The sequence below is a fragment of the Hyla sarda genome, chromosome 3 (assembly GCF_029499605.1).
Source record: "Hyla sarda isolate aHylSar1 chromosome 3, aHylSar1.hap1, whole genome shotgun sequence".
Lineage (NCBI taxonomy): Eukaryota > Metazoa > Chordata > Amphibia > Anura > Hylidae > Hyla > Hyla sarda.
Window position 1 is genome coordinate 51,015,568 of NC_079191.1, and position 12,673 is coordinate 51,028,240.

Genomic DNA, 12,673 nt, shown 5'->3' on the forward strand with positions numbered 1-12,673 from the left:
AGACCACCCACAGAACTCCTAAGCCAGTGTTTCCCAACCAGGGTGTCTTTGGCTGTCTGGGCATGCTGGGAGTTGTAGTTGTGCAACAGCCAGAGGCACACCGGTTGAAGTAAGAAAAAAACTGAGTCCTTAGCAGAGAAATGAGTCCAGTGGGTGGTCTTATCAGTGATTGTCATATATCTGTTCATTTGGAGTCAAATGGTAAAGACTGTCACTCATTGAGTAGGACCGCCCACAGGACTCCTAAACATCAAAAGAGCAGAGCGTTAGATGAATAAAATACAAGCTATATTGAATACTTTCCTATAACATTATATATATATATATATATATATATATATATATATATATATATATATATAAATGGTTAATAGGAGACGTTCCATATTTTTTATATATTTGACAATCAATGTTCTATCTGTTCTCTTTTTGTGCAGGATTTTCTGGCAATTGCGTTGGATGCGGAGAGAAAGGCTTCCGTTACTTTACAGAGTTTTCCAACCACATTAACCTTAAGCTGACCACACAGCCCAAGAAACAGAAACACTTGAAGTATTATCTCATCCGGAACGCACAAGGATACTTAACAAAAGGCGCCCTTATTTCCTGGAAGGGGACAGGTGAGCTGGTCTAAGGACTATTGGCAGGTCCACATGTAGGTCTGTGTAGGCTCTGGGGCATACATGGGCTGACATCTTTTAAAGGAGAAATAGCAGAGAGTAACATCACCATAATGCTACCATAACAGCTGTTTCACACACTGTCACCGCTGTTTCTGATTCAGGTTTTTAAGTAATTTAAAGAAATGGCTTATAATACCTTTTTTTTCTGAGCCCACTTCTGATTTTGACTCAAAAAGCACCGTGTGTGAAGCCGCCTTTAAATTGGGCCATATGATGCATTAATAGTGTCACTACAACCAGAAAAGAGTGCTATCTAGTGCTAGCAATTTACTGCTATACATTGCCTAAATAGTTCTGCCACACAATGCTGCTACATAGTTTACTGCCATGTAATGCCTAAATAATTCTACTACACAATGCCACAATATAGTACAACACAGGGACAACTATTTATTGCCATATCATGCCTAAATAATACCACTACACTGTGGCAAAATAGAAGTCAATTGAGTGCCAACAATGTACTTTTTATAGTGCCTAAAATCCTATCACACAGTGCCCTAATATACAGTAGTTCAACACAGTGCCAACAATTTATTGCCATATAGTACTTTAATATCACCACTACACAGTGCCAAAATATAAGACTATTGCGTGCCAAGAATGTACTTTATTATAGTGCCTAAATAATACTGTCATACAATGCCACAGATAGTATGATACAGAGCCAACAATTTCCTGCCATATAGTGCCTTATTAATACTACCACACAGTGACACAATATAGTACACTACAGTACCAACAATTTACTGCCATAAAGTGCCAAATTATCACTACCACACAGTGACACAATAAAGTATATTTCAGTGCCAACAATTTATTGCCATATAGTGCCTAATTAATAATACCACAGAGTGACACAATAAAGTACACTACAGTGCCAACAATTTATTGCCATATAGTGCCTAATTAATAATACCACAAAGTGACACAATATAGTACACTTCAGTGCCAACAATGTATTGCTATATAGTGCCTAAATAATACTGCCACACAGTGACACAATGTATTACGCTACAGTGCCAACAATCTACTACCATACAGGGCCTAATTAATATTACCGCACAGTGGCACAATGTAGTACAATACAGTGCCAACAGACAACTACCATATAGTCCCTAATTCATCCTAACACACAGTGACGCAATATAGTACACTACAAAGTCAACAATTTACTGCCATATAGTGCTGAACTAATACTAACAAACAGTGGCACAATATAGTGCAATACAGTGCCAAAATGTACTGCCATATAGTGCCTAATTAATACTACCACACAGTAGACATAAAGGTCCAAATTAACATGGCAAAAAAATGTAACACTACAAAGGTAGTCATGTGCCATGATGTAAGTATAGACCAAGGTTGGGGAAGGGTGGTGGAGGTGGCTGAAGGCTTCAGTAGTGCCTTCCTTTTACTATATAGTATTAAAGGGATTATGCAGGAAAAAACTTTTTTTTTATATAATCAACTGGCTCCAGAAAGTTCCACAGATTTGTAAATTACTTCTATTAAAAAAATATTAATCCTTTCAGTACTTATGAGCTTCTGAAGTTGAGTTGTTCTTTTCTGTCTAAGTGCTCTCTGATGACACCTGCCTCGGGAACCGCCCAGTTTAGAAGCAAATCCCCATAGCAAACCTCTTCTAAACTGGGTGGTTCCCGAGACACGTGTCATCAGAGAGGACTTAGACAGAAAAGAACAACCTTAACTTCAGAAGCTCATAAGTACTGAAAGGATTAAGATATTTTAATAGAAGTAATTTACAAATCTGTTTAACTTTCTGGAGCCAGTTGATATATATATATATATAAAAAAAAAGTTTTTTCCTGGAATACCCCTTTAATCTTATTTCCTACAAAATGAAACATAAATGATAATTGTACTGATAATGCAAATTTAATATAATATACTGTATACTGTGTTTATATATATATATATATATATATATATATATATATATTAATACTAATACATTGTTTCGCGACTTTGACGAGTATATATGAGGTATATCTATTGTGTCGTTTTGTTTGTTTTATATTTATTTTATTAAATTGCATTTTCAAAACTCCTAATAAAAACTATTGAACCGGATAATGCAAATTTTATCAAACAGTTTTCTTTTTCTCTCTCAATCTGTTAACTATATTCCTTAAAGAAGTAAGAAGCCGCCATTCTTCTTCTAGCTTGACATCAACCACTGGGCTCACTCTGCTGGATAGTTCTGTCGCCATGATAAATAAGATGAGTGATCCCGCTATACATATGACAAATGGCGGTCCCCTGGCAGGTAAGAGTCGATGAAATGTTATACATCATTTCATAATTGTCCATATATTTACATCCTCTAGATCTACATGTGACGTCTTCAGTTCGTATTTAAAGCTGCCATCGATATTCCAGTTACCACTCAGGATGCAGGACGCTGCTCGCTGCTGCCCTCTAGTGGTTCAGTGTCTGTATTGACACTAGTACATTATACGCCGTGAAGCAGGTATACGCCGTAAAGCAGTGATCTCAAACTGTGGCCCTCCAGATGTTGCAAAACTTCAACTGAAGTTTTGCAACATCTGGAGCGCCACAGTTTGAGGCCACTGCTGTAAAGTGTTCGCACAAAGCATTGTGCAGTAGAAGAAACTGCATCCTCCACATCTGCTTTGCATTACATGTGCACTGGAAGATGGGAGCTAAGTGGCCCTTATTTACTAAGAATGTCGGGTTGTATTTAAAGGGGTACTCTGGCGCTAAGACATCTTATCCCATATCCAAAGGATAAGGGATAAGATACCTGATCGCAGTGGTCCCGCCTCTGGGGACCCCCGTGATCTTCCACGCCGCACCCCTGTTAGAATGACCCCCTGGAGCGTGCTCACTCCGGGTCTGATTACTGGCGATCACGGGGACTGAGCATAGTGATGTCACGGCTCCGCCCCTGTGTGACATGACGCTCCGCCCCCTCAATGCAAGCCTATGTGACGTGTGACGTCACGCCCACTCCCATAGGCTTACATTGAGGGGGCGGAGAGTGACGTCACACGGGGGCGGAGCCGTGACATCACTATGCTCAGTCCCCGTGATCGCCAGTAATCAGACCCGGAGCGAGCAGGCTCCAGGGGGTCATTCTAACAAGGTGTGGTGTGGAAGATCACGGGGGTCCCCAGCGGCGGGACCCCCGCGATCAGGCATCTTATCCCCTATCCTATGGATAGGGGATAAGATGTCTTAGCGCCGGAGTACCCCTTTAAGCTTTCTGAAGTCAGTTAACCAGTGTTTTACCTAGTGATTTACTAAACTGTCGCACATGTGTGTCGCATAGTGGCTGTCCGGGCATGCTGGGAGTTGTAGTTTTGCAACAGCTGGAGGCACACCGGTTGGGAAACACTGGTCTAAGTATTAGACAGTGTTACTAAATATGGGCCGTTGTGTGTGAAACCTCCAAACTTTACAACGTGATACCAATGTCTTGCAGGAGAAAATGGATTTCCCCAAGTGCCGAATGGAACGACTTATCAAAATAATAATGGCACATATACCCAGCAGTCTGCGAAGCTGAATCCATCTGTACAGACTAGACCAGCAGTATTAGGTAGGTGATGCCCTTCTTCTACCATACCATGCTGGGTGGTGCCAACACAACTGTGATCACAGCTTCTTATCAGTCAGAACTTTATTTATTTATTTCATTTTGGCTCTGATTTTCTGGTTTTTGCCACTTGTCAGTACAGAGCAGGGTGATCTGGCTTGGCTGGGGTAAGAGGGCTGAGAGCAGCTAAAGGGGATGAGTATTTGCCTCAGGGCGAGGCCACCACTCCTGGTGTGCAAAGTGCTCTCTGCTGACACCTGCTGCCCGTATCAGGAACTGTCCACAGCAGGAGAAAATCCCTATTGCAAACCTATGCTGCTCTGGATAGTTCCTGACACGGACAGAGATGTCAGCAGTGGACAAGACAAAAAAGAAATTCAAAAAGAAAAGAATTTCCTCTGTAGCATACAGCTGCTAAAAAGTACTGGAAGGGTAAAGATTTTTTTTAATAGAAGTCATTTACAAATCTGTTTAACTTTCTGGCACCAGTTGATTTAAAAAAAAAAAAGTTTCCCACCGGAGTACCCCTTTAAACATGTGATTTTGTGATTTCTTTTTGACATTACTTTATTTAAATGTATTATACATGTCAGATTTACATTGACATGCACGCTATTAGGGCCATTGACACCCTGCGATCAGAGGTGTTGTTGGGGTGAAAGAATGCTTCCTCTGACAAACAGCTTAGGTGCCTTGGTTGCTAGCTACAGTAACTTTTTCGGATTAGACATTTTAATGTAAAACGTGTAATGCTTTATTTTTTCCTGTGGTGGCGCTGCTGGGAAATCAAACACTTTTTCTGTAGGATTCAAAAAAACAGTTAACAGCTTATCATCAGGATCTGTGGTGAGGGTGTGATAAGGGCAGATGTTATTACCTTAGGGGCAGATGGCATTAACCCCTTGTGTTCGTGATGCCAGGGCGTGGTTTAACCTCTTCACCACCCAAAGGTATGCCGCTGGATCCTGGGCTAGGCGTGGGGCATAATCCCTAGTATTAACCCCTGGGTAAGATGTTATTAACCCCTAGTGTTCGTGACGCCAGAGTGGTTTTTGGTATCGGAACCACATAAACAGTATCTCCGCTATTCCAATGGCTAGTTAAGGAAAGGAGAGTCCACAACCAGTTATGGTTTAACGGAGGCTTTACTGATTTTAAGACAGATGGAATTATCTTCACAGCTAGGCCAGACTCCCAGAGAGGTGGCCATGAACTCAGAAGACCTTGCAGCTTGCTGGGACCAATTATACTTGTAATAGACTTTAGATAATTATCTTGAGGCTTGACTATGTGCAGGACTTGACTACGTGTAGTGACAGCAGACATAGACTTTTGACTTACTGGAATGACTGTAGCTTTGTGGTTTTCCCAGTAGCAGATGGAATCTCAGAAGAAAGTGAATTGTAATGGCTGCCCCTTTATATAGTGGGGGGCTGGACTAATGCCCATTGGTCAAGCTGTGGTTCATAGGTTAAGCTGGTGCTTTCTGGGAGAACATGTGACAACAAATCATGTGACTGCATAACATAACATGTGACAGACTTACAGGTCCTTGAGACCTCCCACAGGTCCTCTACTCTATCTATACATTAGGATCCTGTCTATACATTAAAGTGATATACACAACATTCTGGAAGCAACAGGGGGAGACCCTGCGGGGGAGCCCCCAGGTCACTTAGGGTCTCAACCTGACAGGGCCTAATGGTAGTACAGGACCATGTCCTGTACTGGGACATCACAAAACGTTATATGATTTTATTACTTTTCTTAGGTATACTAGCAGGGTAGTAACCCCAAGCTATGCCTCTATGTATGATCACCGTGGTGCTGTATGCTTAACATTTATCCATTTTGTTTGTTTTTTAAGGAAATGTTACCAACTCTGGCCCTCCCAAAAAACGACACAAAGGGTGGTCACCGGAGTCCCCCTCTTCCACAGATCCCAGTTATCCACAAAACAACTATCACAATGCCAGTAGCCATGGAAAAGTTGGTAAGTAAACAGAAAACAATGCCAAGATGAGTATACGGCAACGACCACATTGTCCTGTATGGTCAGAAAGCCTGTCAAATGTGGGCCCACTGAGTATAATGGACCGAATGCAGGCAATAAGTGACTGTGTTTGCTACATTTTCACCAGCTTTTCAATCTTGAAAGATGAAGGTATATGTTCAGTAAATAATCCAAATATAGCCACTAGGGGGTTACATTCAGTCCATTAAACTCAATCGACTTGGTAACCTTAAAGGGGTTATCCAGGAAAAAACTTTTTTTTTATATATCAACTGGCTCCAGAAAGTTAACCAGATTTGTAAATTACTTCTATTAAAAAATCTTAATCTTTTCAGTACTTCAGAGCTTCTGAAGTTAAGGTTGTTCTTTTCTGTCTAACTGCTCTCTGATGACATGTGTCTCGGGAACCGCCCAGTTTAGAAGAGGTTTGCTATGGTGATTTGGGTTCCCGAGACACGTGTCATCAGAGAGCACTTAGAAAAGAACAACCTTGACTTCAGAAGCTCATAAGTACTGAAAGCATAACATTTTTTAATAGAAGTAATTTACAAATCTGTTTAACTTTCTGGAGCCAGTTGATATATATAAAAAAGTTTTTTTCTTGGAATACCCCTTTAATGCCACGGTACACCCCAGCAATAATTGTATACCACGAGAGCTTGGGGAAAACATTTATTGTTAATTGTTTATAATGCTGTAAAAATAGCATGTTAATTTCATTCAACATGTTATTCAATGTTGTTACACTGACAGGCAACCTTTTAGGACAGTGGTCTCCAACATGCGGACCTCCAGATGTTGCAAAACTACAACTCCCAGCATGCCCGGACAGCCAACGGCTGTCCGGGCATGCTGGGAGTTGTAGTTTTGAAACATCTGGAGGTCCGCAGGTTGAAGACCACTATTTTTGGACATGCCTGTGGCACTGCCTAATAGGCAGAAGCTGATGTCAGACCTGGGTCAGGCCCATGGCTGCCATGGTTACCATCGGCATCCCATGATGGCATTGCTGTTGGGTGCTGATGGCCAGCCAATGGGGGCTGCCTCTGTCAAACACCTTACATGTTGGGCGTGCTATCGACTGTGGCATGTGAGGGATTTAACTAGTGGTTCCCAACCAGTTTGCCTCCAGCTGTAGCAAAACTACAACTCCCAGCATGCCCAGACAGCTTTTGACTGTCTGAGCATGCTGGGAGTTGTAGTTTTGCAACAGCTGGAGACACACTGGTTGGGAAACAGTGGGTTAAACGGTCCATTTAAAGGGGTACTCCCGTGGAAAACTTTTTTTTTTTTTTAACTGGTGCCATACAGATTTGTAAATCACTTCTATTAAAAAATCTTAATCCTTCCAGTACTTTTTAGGGGCTGTATACTAAAGAGAAATCCAAAAAAGAAATGCATTTCCTCTGATGTCATGACCACAGTGCTCTCTGCTGACCTCTGCTGTCCATTTTAGGAACTTTCCAGTGCAGCACATGTTTGCTATGGGGATTTTCTCCTGCTCTGGACAGTTCCTAAAATGGACAGCAGAGGTCAGCAGAGAACACTGTGATCATGATATCAGAGGAAATGCATTTCTTTTTTGGATTTCTCTTTAGTATACAGCCCGTAAAAAGTACTGGAAGGATTAAGATTTTTTAATAAAAGTCATTTACAAATCTGTTTAACTTTCTGGCACCAGTTGATTTAAAAAAAAAAAGTTTTCCAAGGGAGTTCCCCTTTAAATCTATGGGCCAGATGAAGATACCATAACATAACATTGATAACATATCAATGCTCAGCTGTCTTTACAGAGTTGAATAGAGCAGCAGAATGCATGTCCGACCACTGTAACATTCAAACGGGGGGGACATTGGACCCAGTTCATGTGATTGGTGGGGACCCTATAGTCCTGTTGATATCCCCTTAGAATAAGACATTTTATTATAAACTGTATGCCAGATATCATGATTTATTACTTTTTAGATGCCATAGGTCAAGTATGTGCGCCACAACCCACCCCTGGCAACCCCCTGTCTTCTGCCCTGGTGGCCTCAGGGGAATCTGTATCCATCCCAGACAACCTCCTGAAGACGTGCATGATAACACCGGTCATTTTTAAAGGTACGGGCCTAAACAATATCCTGAATTGTAACACATTTGCACAAAAACAATATTTTATATTTATATTCGGTGCTCGAGAAGATAACGTCTACAGGTACATTGCTGTATCTAGTGTTTCCAGGAGAACATGTAGCGATATCCTCCTTATCATGGACACATACAAACAGCAGCATTGTTATTTAAGAACTATTTTTTATTGCCCCTCATGCATAAGAAAGAAAAATGTCCTAATGTTTTGTGTCCCCAGATCCTATAAAAAACTGTTAGTTTCCATTACAAACTACAAACAAATCCTTGGTGATCTGAACCTGCAGTTATATTTCCTTGTTACTAAGGCTATGTTCACATGGTAGTTCACATGAGTCCCATTCTGCTGGACCGTGCATATGGAGGAATTTCTGCAGTGGAAATTCTGATTCCGACATGCCAATTCTTTCCATGGAGTCTGCTTGGAAATGCTTTGTCATCTACGGAAATGGCGCATTTTCGAGCGGTCCTAGCTGTCTGCGAAATGTCTGGCCGGAAATTTTCCGAGGGACATTCCAGTGTGTGAACATAACCTAAGTGGTAGACAACAGGTAGAAGGGAGTGTGAGTGCAGGATCAGACTACTTGTCGGTAGTCTGTTACCACAGAGACATTTTGAATTATATAGATATTGAATTATATAGATATTTTGAAAATGATCATTCTCATAGATGCACAGTTTATTCTTGTGAAGGTGCTGCCAAAATCCACGCAACTGTGTGATCATTATGGGGTGTCCCGGTACAGGACCTGGTCCTGTGCCTTGTCTGATGTCCCCTCAGCTAGAGTCCCTCCATGTCATAGGGCTCTCCTGTAGGACTCACCCCTAGTCGGCACATATAAATCTATTGTTTAATATATATATTTAATGTGTAGGAAATATATGTATAGGACCTTAGTGGTCATGTGATACACAGTTGTAATGTATAAAATATTTAAAGGGGTATTCTAGGAAAAAATTTTTTTTTATATATATCAACTGGCTCCAGACAGTTAAACAGATTTGTAAATTACTTCTATTAAAAAAATCGTAATCCTTTCAGTACTTATGAGCTTCTGAAGTTAAGGTTGTTCTTTTCTGTCTAAATCCTCTCTGATGACACCTGTCTCAGGAAATGCCCAGTTTAGAAGAGGTTTGCTATGGGGATTTGCTTCTAAACTGGGCGTTTCCCGAGACAGGTGTCATCAGAGAGGATTTAGACCCAAAAGAACAACCTTAACTTCAGAAGCTCAACAGTACTGAAAGTATTAAGATTTTTTAATAGAAGTCATTTACAAATCTGTTTAACTTTCTGGAGCCAGTTGATAATATAAAAAAATGTTTTCCTGGAATTCCCCTTTAAGGACCTTTGGAGGTCATGTGATGTACCCAGAGTTCACTGGGTCAGGACTTACAGGTTTGCCAGCCAATGAGCTTTTGCCCAGCCCTCTTAATATAAGGGGCTGCTGCCACTAAATCCTCTCTCTTAGTTCCGGATTATGAAGCAAGCACAACATCTCAGCATCAGCATCAAGTCAAGCTAGGCCTGAAGCCTAACATTCCGCAGCCACAAAACATGAGTTACCAAAGCTCAAACTACTGAATCCTGTGTGACTACTATCAATGTTCTAAAATAGTAGCACAGGGGCTAGCATCAAAAGCTCATTGCTTCCAAGTCCCAGCAAACCTGTGAGGAACCTGTATCCCGGTTCACTCTTGAAAAGACTGTTATGTTCAATACCTTTGCATAAATTACCGCAAGTAAAGTTTCCTCAGTTTACTTCATAAAATCTGCTGTGGACATCTGCTGTGCCATTATTTTCCCTGCCTTTTGGAGGGTTGGCGGTAGGAACATTACTATTGAAGAAACCGCACCCTGGCGTCACAACATCTAAGGGTTAATACCACTACACTACCACTGCAACACCCCAGTCCCCGTTACTCTCCTGGCACCACAATTACATGACCAGGACAAATGTCATCCTGTTGATGTAAACAGTAATGTTGTCATACAGTGACATCTTAAAAAGCCACAAAGAATCACTGTATAAAATATCTAGAACTGGCAAATCTTATCATTTTACAATTTAATTCATTGTAACTAATTGTTGTACTCAGTGGCCCTGATTTATCAATATGACATATTGCCCATAACGACCAATCACAGCTCAGTGTTCATATCTTAACAAGCTGATTGGTCGCTATGGACAAAACATGCCATTGTGTTATTAATTGTGTGCATGTATTTTTATTGTTTTATCACACAGGCCATGGTAACTTCCCTTACCTTTGTGGCAATGTGAATGAGGTCATTGTCAGCCCTCTCTTGTTCAACTGCTACAAGAACTCCCAGTCCATGCCGAAGACCTATGAGCAATATGGCCACACCACCATCCAGCCAATCTCTGAGGAAATGCAGCTACTGCTTACCGTCTATTACCTCGTCCAACTCGGTAAGTGGGGACAGTGATAGATGGAAATGTTATCCCTTTATGGCTGATCCAGAGAAGGAAGGGGCTGCATTAAAGGGGTATTCCGGGCAAAAACATTTTATCAGATAAGATGTCTGATCACAGGAGGCCTGCTGCTGAGACCCCCGCGATCTCCCTGCGGGTGCTGAATCTCCAGTTTCGGAAACCTCCGGGACTTGGGACGTGACATCACGCCACGCCCACTCCATTCATGTCTATGGGAGGGGGCGTGACGGCCGATCAGTCCCTGCAGCCACCGCCGCAGCACACTGTTTTAAAGTGGCTGCAGTGCCAGCTGCTTGTTATGCATGGGCTGCGACCCCACAACAGTCAGCTGCGGCAGCTGCTGCAGGCAGGGCCAGGGCCAGGGAATCATTCGATTCTGTCCGCAGTGGCCAGGGGCTCTTTTCTAAAAAAAAATACCGGCTTTTGCATATTTTTTCTACTACATTATCGGCAGAGACATTAAAATACCGGCTGGGTGGCAACCCTATGTTCACAAGAGATCTTGTAAAAATTGTTCTGCTACTCCTGTCCGTGTGTGGTATTTGTAATTGCTGCTTAAAGGAGAACTCCGGAATAGGAAAATGATCGTTCATACTGCCGGCAGTAAAAAAAATAAACAGGTACATACCCGGTGCCTCCGCCGCGATCCTCTTCCTGGTTGCCGGTGGTCGGCGAGTCATATTGCACTCAGCCAATCACCAGTCACAGTGAAGTCCCGACTTGGCCGGCGATAGGCTGAGCGGCAGTGTGAGAACGCTTCAAGACACAAAATTCTTCACTACACAGGCACCTGCTACCGGGGCCGAAAACGTCACACTGCCGCTCAGCCTATCGCCGGCCAAGTCGGGACTTCGCTGCCGCCGGTGATACGCTGAATGCAGTAAGACTCACCGACCACCAGCAACCAGGAAGAGGATCGCGGCGGACACTGGAGACGGTTACTGGAGGCATCGGGGGAGCGAAGGAAGGTATGTACCTGTTTATTTTTTTACTGCCGGCAGTATGGACGATAATTTACCTATCCCGGAGTTCTCCTTTAACCGTATTAATGGCGATGAACTTTAATACCATACACACGCCATGTTAAAAAAAAACATTATTGTGATCCTGGACAACCTCTGTAGGTCATGTCATTTGCCTTCAGCTTTGTCAGAACACACAACAGATTATTACTGTATGTTCTCTTCGGTCTCTAGCTCCAGACCAGATGCCTCTCATAGAAGATCTAGAACAGATTTTGATGCGTTCCTGGAGGGAAACCCACCTTGCTGAGATCCGCCAGTACCAGCAGAACATATCGCAGACCTTCCCGCACTTTCCGAACCATGTGACCGCCGTGACTGCCTCCCAGTTGCCCTGGTTAGCGGGCTTGGCTGCCAGTTCCTGTAATGAAAGTGTTAAGATCATTGAGTGCAGCTTCTCCTTGGCAGAGGGTCTCTCGGAAATGTGTAAACTGCTGGTGGAGGGAAAACTGAGCAAGACCAACTATGTGGTGATAATCTGCACAATGCGACCCACCAGTATAGACTCCTGCATCGTGATAACAGGTGGGTCCTAGGAAAAACAAACAACCATGACATATTAAAGGGAAACTCCGGTGGAAAACTTTTTTTTTTTTATCAACTGGTGCCAGAAAGTTAAAGAGATTTGTAAATTACTTCTATTTAAAAATGTTAATCCTTCCAGTACTTATCAGCTCTTGTATGCTCCACAGGAAGTTATTTTCTTTTTGAAATTGCTTTCTGTCTGACCTCAGTGCTCTCTCCTGACACCTCTGTCCATGTCAGGAACTGTCCAGAGCAGGAGC

General features: G+C 42.4%; 1 protein-coding gene across 7 annotated transcripts in view; it reads left to right on the forward strand.

Annotated features, from left to right (window-relative positions):
* The window catches only part of GREB1 (growth regulating estrogen receptor binding 1), a 197,317-nt gene that overhangs the window by 116,072 nt on the left and 68,572 nt on the right, over positions 1–12,673 (forward strand). For 6 of the 7 annotated variants that reach the window (XM_056564205.1, XM_056564202.1, XM_056564207.1 and 3 more), the window contains exons 6-12: positions 438–620; positions 2,842–2,973; positions 4,153–4,269; positions 6,134–6,259; positions 8,246–8,383; positions 10,657–10,842; positions 12,063–12,413. In XM_056564205.1, coding sequence (XP_056420180.1) covers positions 438–620; positions 2,842–2,973; positions 4,153–4,269; positions 6,134–6,259; positions 8,246–8,383; positions 10,657–10,842; positions 12,063–12,413 — 1,233 coding nt within the window. The remainder of the gene's footprint in view (positions 1–437; positions 621–2,841; positions 2,974–4,152; positions 4,270–6,133; positions 6,260–8,245; positions 8,384–10,656; positions 10,843–12,062; positions 12,414–12,673) is intronic. The other variant, XM_056564208.1, reaches the window with a different exon arrangement.